We start from the raw sequence: 16508 nt of genomic DNA, 5'->3' as shown, positions 1-16508 counted from the left end.
ATGTACGCCATGGCATGTAAATGTCCCCACGTAATTAATTATATTTTATAATAATTTAAAAATTTAAATTATGAATAACCTTAAATTTTTTTAAGTGATCACCAAAATATGTGATCACTAATGGCCTAGTCTTTGGGAGCTGTTTGAAGCTTTAGAAGGGTAGAAGTAACTCACATAAGAGTCGGGAAGGCCAGAGTTGGGCTTTAAATTACCATAATCAGAAACTGTAAGCCTTTAACCTGTCCAGAGTGTCAAGGCTTCCGGTACCCTCGTTCTCTTCCGTGTCTTGATGAAAAGCAACCTAGATGCTCCTTGATTGACAGGTCCCATAGGGGTCATACTGCTCTGTTTTGGCTTTCAAGGTGCTGGGAAGACACTGCAGGACCTTACTCCAAAGGACTGTTCAGTGCTTTCAGCAGTCTGGGGAGGCAGGAGCTGCAAGCCAGGAGATTTTCAGCCGGTTCTCAAATGTCAGACAAGGTCAGTAAACTGGTACACAGCTGTGTGGGGTTGAAATTTTAAAAACTCTGACTCTTGGGGTGCTAGGGGGCTCTATAGAGTGACTATAATTAAAAGTCATCTCAGTGAGATAAAACTGCATCCCAAGAAACCCTAACTGAGGAGTCCCTGTGGTGAGGTGACAAACACAGGCTTCTAACCCAGAACAAGAGGGTCAGAAATCCCAGGTCATCTTCAGCTACGTAATGAACTTGAGGCCAGCTTGGGCTATAGGAAACCCTGTCTCAACAGTCAACAAGATGGAGTGATTATGACCCAAAGTAAATAAAGGGGTAAGTGCCTCAAGTTGATGCCAGGTGGTGGTGGTACACCCCTTTAATCCTAGCACTCTGGTGGCAGAGGCAGGTGGATTTCTGTGAGTTTGAAGCCAGCCTGGTTTATGAGCGATTCAGGGCAGCCAGGGCTACACACAGAAGAAACCCTGTCTCAAATCAAAAACAAAACAACCGCAAGTTCCAAGCGGAAAGGATTGGCCATTTCCTGGGCCCAAAGGCAGTTTTAAAAATGAAGGGGCTGGAGAGACGGCCAGTGGTTAAGAGCAGGGCTCCACTCCCAGCACCCACATGGAGGCCCACAACCATCTGTAACTAGTTCCAGGGGATCTGACACTTGGCTGTCAGTGGACACTGCATATGCATGTTATATAGACACACATGCAGGCAAAACACTCAGGCACATAAAATGAAAACATTTTAAGAAGCCTCAAGTTGCAAGTAGTACTAATGTGGCTTGGTTGGAGGAGGTATAAGTCTCAAAAAAAGACAAAAACATACTTTAAAAGACAGTTGTGGCCAGGAAGGGTGATGAATGCCTGTAATCCCAGCACTTAGGGGGGCAGAGGCAGTCCTGGTCTACAAAGTGAGTCGTGGACAGCTAAGGCTACACAGAGAAACAAACAAAAAACAACAAAAAGAAAGACAATTGTGTAACCAAATGCCTGGCACAATTCTGGTGCCGTTATCTTGCTTGCACTTTAAGAATCCAGCTGGATGCGTAGGTAAGGTAAGTCATATAAAAAGGTAATTTCCTGTGGGTGATGAGTCTGAAGGATTTGAGAGTGAACATTTTTCTCTCAAACGGTTTGGACAGCCTCCTGGAAACTGAAGGTAAGGGGTGCACAGTGGAGAGCCAACAGTTCTCAGTGACAGTTAAGTGGGTGGTGGTTCTCTGGAGGATTGACCAGAAAAAGCACCAATGTAAACGGTGGAGAAGTCTACAGATAAAACTGTGACCTTAACCCAGAACACTTAGCTTCACGTGACAAACATGTCTGCACTGAATTCAGTGCTCGTTTCCAGCAGGGCTGGTGTCCAGTATAGCTCAGGGAGGGTCACGTATCTGCCGCCTCAGATAGCTTGCTTCTGTGTCTGATTCATTGCCAAAGCATCTCTTAACTAACTGGTCACAAAGCTGGTTGCCTTCCGTTTCAGGCTTTCTAGAAGCTTAGCAACACATTGGAAAATGGTAATTTCTTTAGTTGAACCAAATCCAAAACCAGTCTCAGTCGTGTGACCGGAACTATCTAGCATCTAGTTCCCAGTCTCTGCTCATTGAACAGGAAGTTTGAATAGCAAAGAGGGACTGCTATACAGCTAGGAAACAGTTCAGATAGTTTGAACTGTATTTTGGCATAAATCAAGAAACGTAAAAGTTAATAAATTATTCCTAATTACAGTCACCGTAAATTTTAAGGAATCAAGCAGAAAAATCTGCCTATCAAGCAATCTGGAGATGAGGGCTGGAGCCAGGAGTCACTCTGCATTGGAATGAATTGTTAATATTTTGTTTAGTTTTGTGAAAGGGTCTCTCTATGTAGTCCTGTCTGTCCTGTAACTTGCTGTGTAGGCGAGTTAGGTCTTAAACTCACAGAGATCCCCCTGCCTCTGCCTCCTGAGTGCCAGGATTAAAGGTGCCCGGGTCTGTAAGTGAGCCCGCTTGTAGTTGATCACTTTAACGAACAAATCCAGGTCCGCACAGGAGGTACTGACTGCACAGGCACAAGTGCAGTCATGAAAGGCGTTGAAGTCGGCAGGCTGCAAACAGCTACCACAGGAGAAGCAAAGGGCTTAATGAAACTTGGGCTTTTTGTCTCTGACAGTGAACCAAGCTGTTTTGTTGGTGGTGGCTCATACCTCCTGGTGTACAGTCCTAATCCTACCTCATCTGGTGGTGGTGGTGTGCTTTGTTTTGTTTTGAGACAGGGCCTCACTTCATAGCCCTGGCTGGCCTCAAACTCACAGAGGTATATGCCTGCCGTTGTCTCTTAAATGCTGGGATTAAGGCAGGTGAATCGCTGTGCGTTCAAGGCCAGCCTTGTCTACAAAGCGAGTCCAGGACAGTCAAGGCTACACAGAGAAACCCTGTCTCGAAACAAAACAAAACAAAACAAAAAAAGTGTAAACCACCACACTCCTACCCCATTTAGTTTTGAGACAGTGTTTCAGCCCAAGCCGGCCTGGGACTCACATTAGCTTTGAACACAAAAGAGTCCAGGAATTACACACAGGTTTCATCCTGGGCCTCTGCTGGCCTGTGTCCCCTGGGGACTCAGGGAAATCCCAAACAATTTTCCACCTCCCATCGCTCATCTAAGATCTCAGCTATCCCACCGCTCCTGCCACTGTACGTGGCTCACGTGGCCACTGCAGCAGTCTGCCCTTCCCAGTTTCAGCCCCTTCACAAAGTCCCCAACGCTCCCACCCCCGACCTCGCTTCCTCACAGGAGCCAGAGTGCCCTTTCAAGAACACAAACCAGAGAAGACCTCCGTTGCTTGCGACTTTAACAGGAAATCCTTCTCCGGAACGAAGCCAGTTTCCCAGAGCACTGGCTGGGAAGTCGGCATGAAGGAGACCTGTCCCGTGCACCCCAATGCACTGGCTGCCGAGGAGGGCGACCTGGGGGCGGGGTGGGGAACTCTGCCACGGACGCTGGCCTCGCGAGACGGAGGGCGTGCCCACGCTTGCAGGTGAGGCTGGTTCCGGGTGGCGATCGCGAGGCCGTCGCGGCCTCCGGGCGGCAGGGGGCGGGCTCGCCCAGGGCAGCGACCCTGGACGCCATGCGGGCAGTCTTTCCGACTTGCACCCTGACCTCGGGCTGCGGGCTGCGTCGCCCGGCATGGCGGCGTGGGGCCCGGCGGCCGCTGCACCTCTGCTCCGCGGGAGCCGCGGGGTGAGCCGGTGGGGGCTCGGGCGGAGCTGCGGGGGAACTCGGGTGGCTGTTGTCAGGCTGGGGCCAAGGCGGGCCTTGCTCTCATTCATTCTCTCCCGCCGTCTGCATCGCACCGGGTGTGCTGGGGGTTCGGGCTCAGGTGGATCGGGCGACAGTCCCATAAGCAGTCACACTATAGCGACCCTGGGAAAGAAACTCTGCCCTACGTAGCGGTGCTGGGCACTCCGGACGAACCCGCGCCCTGAAATTGCACACTGACCAGGCCTCTGACCTTGAGCCTCCATAGCCTGAAGCAGCCTGGAGTGGGAGCCCAGCGTAGGACCAGCTCTCTTAAATCCTCCTACTCCCTGTTAGTTTTGGAGACAGGGTCTCACCCTGGCTGGCCTACAGTTTGTGATATTCCTCCCGACTCCTGGAATAAAGTGCCTGGTCTTTCTCCCCTTTGACAGACTCATCTTTAGCTAGTAGTGATTCTACCTTCTGCCTGCCGGCGTTGGGTTGTCCCACCAATGTTTCTGTCCCGGAGCAGGCTCACCTCCAGACCTTGCAGTTGTATCAAACTCACAGCCTCATGGTTTTGTTCCTACGTGCAGCATACAGACCATCGAACGCCAGGCCTTTCGTCTGGTCTGCACTTTGGCCGTCTCATAGGCTTCCCGGCCTATGTCCAGCGGCCGTGTCTCTCCTCTGTTCACTCATTGCTTCGAAGGGCCTCCTGCCTTTGGGTCAGCACTGGGCTGCTGCTGTAGACGGACAGATTCCGTCCTGCTTTTAAGACTGGCTAGTGAGAGAGCTGGGAGATGGCTCAGCTCAAACCCCGCCCCGCAGGATCCCTGGGAGATGGTGGTTAAGGGTGCTCACTGCTTTTGCAGAGGACCCCAGTTCACTTTCTCCCATCCAGGTCAGTCAACTCACAGCTGCCTGTAACCCCAGCTCCTGTAGAGATCTGATACCCTCCCTCATCTAGCCTGAAGGCACTCTGCATTCGTGTGCACAAACTCGTACTTAGACACACATACGCATAATTAAGAATAACAATTGAAAAACAAAAGCCACACGTGGGGGCCACATACTTGCAATCCTAGTGCTGGGAGGGTGACACGGGTGGCTTCCTGGGGCTAGGCTGCCAGCCTACCAGGCTACCAGGCTACCTACTTGATGAGCTCTGAGCCAGTGAGAGACCCTGTCTCAAAAACAAGGTGTTGCTCCTGAGAAGGCCAGCTGTGCTTGTTTTCTGACCATTCCCCCCCCCCCCCAAAAGCCACAGTGGACATGTGCGCATAGGCAGTTGCACACACATAAACATACCATAGAGACCCAGGGCATATCCCTGGAAGTCTAGGACAGCACCCTGCCCTGGGCCTTCAGGTGACTGTGACCTTCAGCCTCAGCTCTCCCCAACAACCCCAGTATTTTGCCTGCCCCGACCCCATCATCTCACAGTTCCACAGACTTCCTCTTTGTTGTCACAGCTCCCTCTGCTGCACTGCGTACATCGGCTGTTTGCCTCCCAGACTGAGGGGGAGCTCAAAGTGACCCAGGTGCTCAAAGAGAAGTTTCCTCGAGCCACAGCTATCAAGGTCACAGACATCTCAGGTGAGGCTTTCTTCCCCCCTCCCCCCCCTCCATGGGGGCTTTGCTGAGATTTTTCGAGTTTGCCCCGGGGAGAGGCTGAAGCGAAGAGACTGGGAGGAGGCAACTTGCCACAGTGACTTCTCTGTAGGTGTTGTGTTCGGGCCAGATGGAGATGGGGGCCTTAGAAACGCCAGAGGGGGCCTGGAGAGATGGCTCAGAGGTTAAGAGCACTGGCTGCTCTTCTGGAGGTCCTGAGTTCAATTCCCAGCAACCACATGGTGGCTCACAACCATCTATAATGAGATCTGGTGCCCTCTTCTGGCCTGCAGGTGTACATGCAGGCAGAGCACTGTATACATAATAATAAATAAATAAATCTTTTGAAACACCAGAGGGAAACTCCAAAGATAAGGCCTAGCTGAGAGAACTGTGGCTTACCAGACCTCTGTAGAGGTGCCGAGAGCTCAGGCCATGTTCTCTCACTTTCGAGATGAACCTTGTAGTCTGCTCACCCCGGTACTTCTGAAACCCTACAGTGGTAGAACTAGAACGGACCCAAGGTAGGTTTTGTCAGCCAGCCTACTTTATTCAAGAGTCAAGCCCAATGCAGCCAAGGGAGATGGGGAGGACAAGGAACAGCATCAGGACCCAGGGCAGACTCTCTGAGCCCTGGTCTCCTCAGGCCGCTGCTGCACCTCTGAACCTCTGAATCGCTAGCTGGCTGTTTGTCAGCACCATGCCGGGGGTGGGGTGGGGTGGGGTGGGGGAGGGGGTGGCACAGCTTCTGCAGCAGAAGCAGAGCGCGCCCAGAGGAACGCAGGTGCAAGCAAGTAGATAAGAGGCAGCCCTACACTTCACTGCTTTTACTTAGGGCGGGCTGGGCCTGCAGCTCAGCTGGTAGAGTTGCTTGCGTGGCATGACCAAGGCCTGGGTTTGATTCCCAGACACATGTAAAACTGTGTGCTGGTGCTGGCCTGTAACCCCAGCATTCAGGAGGTGCAGTTCAAGGCCATCCTTGAGTATGTGGAGAGTTGGAGGTGTGGTGAGGTGAGACTCTGCCTTAGAAAACAAAATTAAAAAAAGGAGTCTATGTGATTGTATGGCAGGTGAGGGCACTGAGGGTGCCCCGTTGTGCCAGGAAAGTGTGGCTGGAGAGTTTGAGGCTGCTGGCTACGTGGTGTCCACAGCCAGGAAGCAGAGAGAGCCGGATGCTGGGGTTCTTTTTTTAAAGATTTATTTATTTATTATGATATATACAATGTTCTGTCTGCATGTACACCTGCAGGCCAGAAGAGGGCACCAGATCTCATTATAGATGGTTGTGAGCCACCATGTGGTTGCTGGGAATTGAACTCAGGACCTCTGGAAGAGCAGGCGGTGCTCTTAACCACTGAGCTATCTCTCCAGCCCCCGGATGTTTGTACTTTTAACAGGTCCTGGGGAAGGTGGTCCACCGGGACACTGAATCGCTCCTCCACCAGCTCCCTCCTGGGGCTTACTAGGAGAGAATGCTCTACCTCCCTATGCTCTCCGGGCCTCTTTCCTGTCCACCCTTGACCGGTGTGGGTAGCCGAGAGGCCTTGCAAAAAGATGAGTCCATTTGGGTCGAGGCTGCCTGCCAGGAGGGAATGGTCAGACCGGAAGTTGTGGTCTTTAAACTACACTCGTTCACAGAATGCTGTCAGCGTGTTCCTTTCCTGCCACTCTCTGGTACCCGGAGGCTGCCGTGCCATCTGGTGACTGAGATGTCACGACTCTGTTTTAGGAGGCTGTGGGGCGATGTATGAAATTCAGATCGAGTCGGAAGAATTTAAAGAGAAGAGGACTGTCCAGCAGCACCAGATGGTTAATCAGGTCAGTGGCTCCTGATGACCCTTTTCCCCCCTGGTCTTCAGCGTCTGAGGGCACAGCAGTGGGCACGCTAGTAATCACTGCCAGGCCAGGAGAAAGCGAGGCAGCCACTAGTATCCAGTCAGAGGACAGCAGTTGAGATCCTAGAAACCCAAAAGTAGAGACTCGCTAGGTTGAGATAGTGAACAAATGTGAATTCATTTAAAATTGACAGCAGGCCACTCCTTTTATAATACTAACAGTGTTGACTGTGTCTTTGGTTTGGATTTTGTTGTTGTGATTTTAAAGAGATGGTCTCATGTAGCCCAGGCCAGCCCTAAACTCGTTATGTAGGCGAGGGTGGCTTTGCACTTCTGACTCTCCAGCCTCTACCTCCCAAGTGCTGGTGCTGTGTGCGTGTGTGTGTGTGTGTGTGTGCGCGCGTGTGCGTGTGTGTGTGTGTGTGTATGTGTGCGCGCGCACGTGTGCGTGTGTGTGTTCGTGTGTGTGTGTGCGTGTGTGTGTGTGTGTGTGTGTGTGTGTGTGTGCGCGTGCGTGTGTGTTTATGAAGTGCTGGGATCAAACCTAGGGCTTGTGCACACTCTGTGAGAGCTCTACCTACTGAACTGCACCCCCAGACTAGTTTGGGTATTTCTTTAAGACTAGATCTCATGCAGTCCACACTGGTCTCAAACTTATTAGTTGAGGGTGACTTTGAACTTCTGACCCTTCTGCCTCCACCTCCAAAATGCTGGGTTTCTCACTGTGGCCATCATGCCCAGTTTATGAGGTGCTAAGGATGGAACCCAGGGCTTCCCGCCCACTAGGCAAGTGCTGTCCTAACTGAGGTGTGGCCTCAACCCTGGCTAGGGATTTCTAAGGCAGGGCGTCCACCTGATACAGACTTGTTTGGACTCAGGATCCCTAGTTGCTGCCTCCTGAGCAAGGTTACAGACACACACCACCATGCCTGGCCCACCCAGTGGCGTCTCCTGTCACACACTGCAAGCATAGACAGTGGTAAATGACATTTCTGTGGATTTCCGTGCATGTGTGTCCCGCAATGGGAACCTGTACCAGCTTTGAGTCTGGCCCTTTGTCTCTGAAGTCACCCCTTTGGACAGCTGTGTTTGGCGTCACCCTCAGAGGTCTGGTGCACTGTCAGGTGCTTTAGTTTTTGAAAAGCACAGCTCTGACCATAAACCCCTTTACCTTAGTTCACGTGTCCTTTACTGTCCTTGGAGGGTCCCCTCCCTCTGCGGTCCCTAGGGTCCCTTCCGCACTCGACTCAAAAGCTGCTTCCCATCCTCCTGGCTGGGCCCCAAAGCCCCTCTACTTTCTGACTCCCTCTTTTTAAACATTTTGTATTCTGTATTACTAGGGGTGGTGCGCACCTGCTGCAGCACGTATGTGGTTGGGGAAGAACTCGCCTTCCACTGTGTGGGTCCTGGGGATTGAACTCAGGTCACTAGGCTTGCCAGGTACCTTTCCACACTGGGCCATCTCACCTACCCCCCACCTCCCTCTGCCAGCTGCTGCTGCTGATTCTGACCTGTGTCCTGGATACATACACTCCTGACCCCTGTCAGCCCTTTGGCACTCTCACAGCCCTGTACCTTGGCTGTGGCACCTACAGCCCTCAGGCAGGCTGGTGGTTTGAGATAGGCTGTGATGGGGCAGTAGCCATTGGCCCCTCCAGATGTTCTAGCCCTGTGTGGCCTCGAAGCTTAGAGCACAGGGAGATGGGACTCCAGGCCTTTTTTACGTAGGCTCTGGGGTCAAGTTCAAATTGTCAGGCTTGCTTAGCAAGGGGTCTTACCTGGCAAGCCATCTTGCTGGCCCTCACAGTGACGTTGTTGGCTGGCCTTGAGTTCTTTTTTTGTTGCTCTGTTATTTCATCATTGTCCTTTGCTTTTCTCTCTGTCCCCAATCCCTAGTATTACACCATGTGATCAGCCATGCTTATCCAAGTTACTTTTTTGTTTTTCTCCCAAGACAGTGTCTCACTGTGTAGCCCTGCCTTTCCTGGAACTCACTATGTAGCCCAGGCTGGTCTCAGACTCACAAAGATCTGCCTGCCTCTGCCTCCCGAGTGCTGGGATTAAAGGTTTACACCACTATGATTGGCTTTCAAGCTGCACCTTCTTGCCCTTGGTACTTTTTTTTTTTTTTTTTTGAGGCAGCGTCTCATAGCCCAGGCTGGTCTTGAACTTGCTATGTAACTGGGCATGACCCTGAACTCTATTTGTTGTTAAGCACTGCGGATTGAACACTGCCTTATCTGCAGCCCATGATGATCCACCTGCTTCCACTCTCACACTTAGGGTGCTTTAAGCCAAGCCCATTCCCCAACTGGAGCCCCAGTTTGCTCAGCTGCCAGCGGTTCCTCTGGCTGTAGCAGGGAACATGTGACACTGACTGATGTGGATTGAGGAGCCTTGGGAGGTTTCACAGAGGTCAGGGGGAGGTGTTGGGAAGGAGTTGTGCACAGTGAACTGCAAAGCTTCCAGATCCAGAACCTGTCTGTGGCCTGAAGGCCTTTGTCTGGGCTCCCAGCTAGCTGCTATGGAAGTGTCCCACGGTAGTCCAGATGCAGAGACGGAAGTGGCCACTAGGGGGCATCCTGGCCCGCAGCAAGCCAAGGGAAGGCTTTTTCCAGGTTTGTTTCTGTTTGTCTGCAGAATTGAGACTTCCATGGCAATACAGAGTTGGCCTGGGGTGGCTCATGGGCTCCCAGCACAACGGCAGGACCAGTTAGGAACATGAGTAAAACCAGCTGTGGCCAGGACCACAGAACATCTGGGTCCATAGCCTGACCTATTTACTTGCTTGCTGACTTTGGACTGTTCTAACTCTATAACCCAGGTATTGTGTGTGTGTGTGTGTGTGTGTGTGTGTGTGTGTGTGTGTGTGTTAGTTATAGGCCAGAGGTCAACATCAGGTGTCCTTCCCAGTCACTCTCTACCTTTAAATATTTATTCATTTTAATTTTATGTGTATGAATATTTTGTCTGCATGAGTGTTCGCCTATTACATGACATCACATGTGCGTCTGGTGTACTCCGAGGTGAGAGGAGGGGGTCCGGTGCCCTCTGGGACTGGAGTTACAGAACCCAGGGCTTCAGCAGTGGTAACAAGCGCTCTGGACTGCTGAGCCCTCTCTTCAGCCTTGGCCTCAATTTCCATTAAGTTTTGGTTCAGGGTCTTCCTTCATTGCTGGGCTGGACTTGAACCCAGGAGCTCAGGCTACCACTCTGCCTTACCCTGGTAGCTGGGCTGTACATGCGCAGCACCACAACAAAGTTAAGTATTATTGAGTGAGAAAAAAAATTGTAAAGGGTGTGGTGGTGCACACACCTCTAATCCCAGCACTCGGGAGGCTGAGGAGGGCGGAGCTCCGTGGATTGGAGGACCCTGCTCTACGTAGGAAGTTCCAGGCCAGCCAGGGCTCCACAGTGAGACCCTGCCTCAAACAAAAACATATAAAAGGGAATGGGAGAGGCTTAGAGGCTAAAGTGCTTGTGGGCAAGTGTGTGAGGACCTGAGTTTAGATTCTCAGAACCCACATAACACTAGCTGCTGCTGTTCCAGACTTGTGTGACCACGCAGCATTTGTCAGTGCTGGGTATGGGTGTGTGTGTGTGTGTGTGTGTGTGTGTGTGTGACAACCCATCTTAACCTCAGCGCCTGGACTGCAGAAGCAGACAGTCCCTGGGGTAAGCTGGCTAGTTGACTGGCCCAAACAGTAAGCCCCGGGTTTGGCGAGACACCCTGCCAAGTGTGGTGGCACACGCCTTTAATCCCAGCACTTGGGAGGCAGAGACAGGTGGATCGCTGTGAGTTCAAGGCCAGCCTGGTCTACAAAGTGAGTCCAGGACAGCCAAGGCTACACAGAGAAACCCTGTCTTGAAAAACCAAAATCCAAACAAACAAACAAAAAGTGGAAGTGGCCAAGGAAGATACCCAGTGTCAAACTCAGGCCTGCAGATACCAGTGTCAGACAAAAAAATATTTTGAAGGAAAAATTGAAACATGTGCAAAGTAGCCTTCAGTCAGAACCAGATAAAATACTCTGTAGCCAACATAAAGACACTAGAACTGACTGTGACATCTCTTTCTCAGGCACTAAAAGAAGAGATCAAGGGGATGCACGGCCTTCGGATATTTACCTCTGTCCCCAAGTGCTGACCACGCCCGGGCTACGTGACTGCTGATGCTTGAAACCTAGGTGCACTAAGCTCACCGCAACCTTCCAGGAAAATCCCCTGCCAAAAAAAATGTATCTATTTTTGTTCATAGACATTTCTATATTATAATTATAGGAGATATGTTATCTATTTAGAGTTAATTAAAGGCCACGGATACCTACTGCTCACAGCAGGCCGTGTCATGAAACAGCAGCCTTTGTTTACAGTGGTTGTGTGTTCGTCCTACTACTGGATACAGAGTGAAGGCCAGAGTTTTGGGTTATTTTCTTTTTGAGACAGGGTCTTACTGTGCAGCCCTGGGTGGCCTAGAACTCACTATTTAGACCAGGCTAGCATGAACTTACAGAGATCTGCCTGCCTACTGCTTGGATGAAAGGCATGTGTCACCACACCTGACCCCAGAGTTTTGGTTCTATAAAGTTATTTTAAAGTTATTTCCCTCCCTTGCTTCTCCAAGAATGACAAGGAACCCCCAGTTTCTCATCCCCTGGGGAGGAGAGGAGGAGTGTGGCGTGCCTAGACCTGGGTTTGAAGGCCTCATCCTCTGCATCTGGTAGGAAGCAGGTTTGCCAGGAGCTGTGCTGTCTCTGCTAGCCTTGCACACACACTCACCCTGGGCTCTGGGTGTGAGAGAGACCGAGAAGCTGGAGCACCCTTTCTAGATACCAGGGCTACTGAGTCTGGTGCTTCCACCGTGGTGGGCAGAGTGTGCAGGGTGATTGACCTCTAGCCCCAGGGCCTGCCTTGTTCATGTGTTTCCAGAAGCTGGTTCACCAGCGAGCCCCCAAATCCAATGGCCATCTCTTTACCTTTGCTCTGAAGTCTGACTAGTTCATAAAAGTTTGGTCAATGCCTGCTGCAGGCATCGAGGATCACTGCAGGAGTCGCCCAGCCTCCGCATCTTACTGAATAGCTTCTGGGTTTGTTTGTTTTTTTTGTTTTTTTAGATGTATTTATTTATTTATTTATTACATATACAGTGCTCTGCCTGCATGTAGACCTCCTGGCTTTCAGAGCATCAGATTTCACTATAGATGGTTGTGAGCCACCATGTGGTTGCTGGGAATTGAACTCAGGACCTCTGGAAGAGCAGTCAATGCCTTTAACCTCTGAGCCATCTCTCCAGCCCCCTTGGTTTGTTATTTTTGAGACAGGGTTTCTCTATGTGGCTGTCCTAGACTCAATTGGTAGACTAGGCTGGCCTCGATCTCTGCGATCCACCTGTCTCTGCCTCTGGAGTGATAGGCTCAAAGGCATGTGACACCATACCCAGTGATAGCTTTTTAAAATCAGTGTCTGGGTGTGCATGCATGCAAGCGTGTGCATGCGTGCAAGCAGTGCACATGTGGAGGTCAGAGGAAACTTATCGAGGTTGGTTCTTTCCTTCTACTGAGTCCTGGGGACTCACTTCAGGCTTGGTGGCAAGCACTTTTGCCAGCTGAGCCATCTCCCTAGCTGTATCTCTAGGTGTCCTGAGCATCTAAACTCAAGTTCTTACATCTGTGTGGCAAATTGCTTAATCTTTCCAAGTTTAGACCAAAGTATGCAAAACTGTCTAGGGCCGAGGTTTGGAGGGCTCTGATGTGGTCCTCTTTGAGCACACCTGTCCCTGGCCATGGAGACAAGGCACCTGTCACAACAGGCTCACGTTTGTCTGAGTTTGTCCCTAGCCTGTGCCAGGATATAACATGTGCCAGCAGTAACAAGGAAGAGCAGGCTTGAGGACACTGGGGGCGTAGAATCCGGGTATGATTGGGAAGATGGGAAGGTTGGCAGAGTGGCAAGCTTTGATTTTTGCGGCACTTACAACTTCAGCTCTGGCAAACAGCTGAGGAGCACCATGCTGGAACACCAGGGAGGCCAGGGCAAGACACAGCCTTGGCACTGGTAGTGACACAAGGCCAGGTGGCTAACCAGGGGCCCCGAAGGGAGAGCCTGCAGGGGTAGTCACTGTTTGGACACTGCAACTCAGTGCCATGATCTATAAAGTTCATGCTTGAGAACCGTGCAACTGAGTCATAAGAAAATTGCTGGGCCCGGGAGGTGGCTCAGCTGGAAGAGATGCTGGCCCCCAAGCCTTACACATGCACTAAGACCCACACCTCTCCCAGCCTCCTCCCACCCGATATGATAAAAGGAAAAAAATTGGAAAACCCATCATGGTTTAAATTCATGACTGTTGGGCCGTGTTCAGGGCAATCCTGGGTGCATGTGGCCTATGGCTGTGTGTTGTACACATCTGGTAGGCTGTGCTGAGAGTTGATGCTCTTGGGGTGATCAGAAAGACTGCAGTGCAGGCTCCCGGGACACTGAAGGCTACCAGCCATGGGCCCCAAGAGCAGAGGGTGTCAGGGTAGTCCTTCAGCGAGATCGGTGAGGACTGGATTCTCTGGCCTGCCCAAGGACAGCTCTTTGGAGGAACAAGAGCACAGATAAGTGAATGGTGTACAAGTCAAAGTGAAAAAGTCATCTTTACTCCCAGAAGTGTGTGTGTGATGGGACACGGGATGGATGGATGGCACGATTGGGCCAAGGTGGACCCGAAAGCTGGGGATGAGAAGCTATGGGGTGGGATGTGGTCGGGCCAGCCATGTGGCACATCCCTGAGCTGTTACACGGGGGTACAAACCGAGAGAGAGAGAGAGAGAGAGAGAGAGAGAGAGAGAGAGAGAGAGAGAGAGAGAGAGAGAGAGCCACACCCTGGAGCAGAGATGGGTGTGTTAGGGAATAAGCTGACATGGAGGATGGAGGTGAGGACTTCCGGGGGAAGGCTTTGCAGGGGTGGTCAGCAGGGCCATCTGTCTGCACAGACTGCCACAGGTGGGGGGGCGGCTAGCCTGAGCTGGAGCTGCACACGGTTTTCCCAGGCTTGTCTGGCATTCTGGGGGTGCTGACTGAACAACCGCTGGTTGTGAGGGTTGGACGCCTCTTCAGTTCTTCAAGGTCAAGCAGCTTGCAAGTCCACCAGCAAAACTTTCAAAATAATGTTGTGTCAGCTCTTTGGGAACTTCACACTCTCCTCTCCACACTCACTTCCCTCCCCAACAGACTGTGTTTTCTTCCCGTCAAGTCCATGTGTGTTGCTCGTCCACCACCCTTGGGAGTGGGCGGAGCCATTAAAGAAGATGGACCCTCCCTCTTCTTTAGCTACTAAGATGCCAGTAGCTCAATGGAGTGTTCAGATTTTTGCCAGCTTCTCCCTTCTCACGCTGGGGTTTTGTCTGGCTTGACCCTCTACAGGTTCTGGGCACGCTGTTACAACCGCCACTGGGTTCATTTGTGCAAGTGCTCCCCTGGGCCTGGAAAACACCAGTTCCTTGAAGTTTTCCACCACACCTGCCTCTTACAAGCGTTCCATTCCCGCTTGCAAAGACCCTGTAGGCCCCCAAACACTGAAGGCTAATGTCAATACTCCTGGTAACCCGGTCACGCTTGACAGTAGTACCACACTTGAACCACAGAGCATGGGAAAATCAAACTGGTACTTTCCTGAAAGCTTCACCCCTGTTGACTAGCTTTCATAGCGCCACCAGGTAGGGATGCTAGTTGGGAGGAGCGTAAGCACCTGGCTGCGAACTCCATCATCAGCAACAACTGGCCTGGCAAATGTGTGTGTGCATATACATACATACATATATGCATATACATATATACATACATATATACATATATACATATACATACACACACACACACATATATCATGGGAGTAACCAGCTGCTTTCTGATCAGCTCTAAGGGCCAACCCATGAGGTAGGACCCATGTCCGGCACTGCTAATGGTGCCAAGAACATGTGGCTAGATAGGTCCCAGGTCCCAGAGGAGAGAACCTACTATTCTGCTAAAATCAGTTGGTTTTTTCCCCGTCAGACAGGGTTTCTCTGTGTAGCCTTGGCTGTCCTGGAACTTGCTCTGTAGACCAGGCTGGCCTGGAACTCACAAAGATCCACCTGCCTCTGCCTCCCAAGTTCTAGGATTAAAGGTGTGTGCCGCCACCACCTGGCCAAATCAGTGGTTTTTTAACCTTTGTAATTCTATGACCTTTCAACACAGTTCCTCATGTTATAGTGACCCCCAACCACCCAATTATCATTGCTAATTCATTTTGCTACTAAAATGAATCATAACGTAAGTATCTGTGTTTTCCAATGGTCTTAGTGACCCCTGGGAAAGGACAACAGTCAAGAACCACTGTGCTAATAGACATAGTATCAAAGTGCCTCCTAACGGCTTGCTGCTATACCCATAGATTGGAATATCGCTACACCTACCTGCATCCGGGCAGCGGTTTCTTGCAGCAAAAGTGCTCAGAGAGGCCAGGACCCTGGGATCCTTTGGAGCTGACAGTTCAGTTGTACACTGCCTAATATCGCTAGGAACTGAAAGCAGGCTCTCTGAGCTGCAAGTGTTCTTAACTGCTGAGCCATCTCTCCTGTCCCACCCCCCTCAGAACTTTTAGTAAGGTTGTTGACCAAGTAGGGTAGCGAGGTAGGGGTGATGAGACGAAGATCAGGATGGGCCAGGAGGACGAGCTTAAAGAGACGCTTAGCCAAACCTCAAATGCTGTTGGAAGCAGAAAAACATCAGCAAAGGGGCGGGAGGAGCACTGAAGAGATGGGTCAGTGGCTGCTCTTCCAGAGAACCTGGGTTCAAATTCCCAGCACCCACATGGAGGCTCACAACCACCTGTCCCTGCAGTCCTAGTAGATCCAACGCCCTTCAATCCTCTGAGGATACCAGGCACGTGGTGCTAGATCTGCTCGCTGGGACATTTTGGGCTGAGGAAATGGGAGACGAGGGTGACCGTCAGCTAGCTCAGAATTGCCCCCAAACCCAGAACCACAATGCAGCCTGGGCTAAAGGAATCCCTCCCCACTTTCTCCAGGGGCAGCAGAACCGGGGGCCAGCTTTGCAGCTCATTACCGTGTCAGGGCTGCCAGAGCCCAGCAGGATGCAGCAACTCTCAGCAGTTGTACAGTGGAAGTGTGGACAGCTGAATTCCAGATTGACAGGGGCTGATACAGGATGCTCTGGAGAACAGTCTGTGGCCTCATCTACTGAGATGGCAGGCTCCTCATTGCCCCCTGAAGTAGGCTTCCTAAGGGTGTCTATAATAGATTCCAGAAAGGCTTGTCTGCACGGTACCTCATGTCACAAAGTAATCCTGGTTCAAGGTGAGATGGGGGAAATAAAGAGCTTACACAGAA

The 16508-nt window shown here is 51.3% G+C and overlaps 1 protein-coding gene across 1 annotated transcript; it reads left to right on the top strand.

Annotated features, from left to right (window-relative positions):
* The first annotated feature begins 3529 nt into the window (after positions 1-3529).
* On the top strand, positions 3530-11493 carry BOLA3 (bolA family member 3). Its single transcript, XM_084766546.1, has 4 exons — positions 3530-3688; positions 5161-5284; positions 7029-7117; positions 11216-11493. The coding sequence occupies exons 1-4, from the start codon at positions 3635-3637 to the stop codon at positions 11279-11281; spliced, it is 333 nt and encodes a 110-aa protein (XP_084622672.1). The 5' UTR covers positions 3530-3634; the 3' UTR covers positions 11282-11493.
* The last annotated feature ends 5015 nt before the right edge of the window (positions 11494-16508 follow it).

Source organism: Acomys minous (genome assembly GCF_964271855.1).
Source record: "Acomys minous genome assembly, chromosome: 17".
NCBI lineage: Eukaryota > Metazoa > Chordata > Mammalia > Rodentia > Muridae > Acomys > Acomys minous.
The sequence above is the reverse complement of the archived record's forward strand: the minus strand, read 5'-3'. Positions and strand labels throughout refer to the sequence as shown.

Coding starts and splice junctions, on each gene's coding strand:
- BOLA3 (XM_084766546.1), top strand. CDS start 3,635: ATGGCGGCGTGGGGCCCGGCGGCCGCTGCACCTCTGCTCCGCGGGAGC. Junction 5,285..7,028: donor CAAGGTCACAGACATCTCAG/GTGAGGCTTTCT, acceptor ACTCTGTTTTAG/GAGGCTGTGGGGCGATGTAT. Junction 7,118..11,215: donor AGCACCAGATGGTTAATCAG/GTCAGTGGCTCC, acceptor TCTCTTTCTCAG/GCACTAAAAGAAGAGATCAA.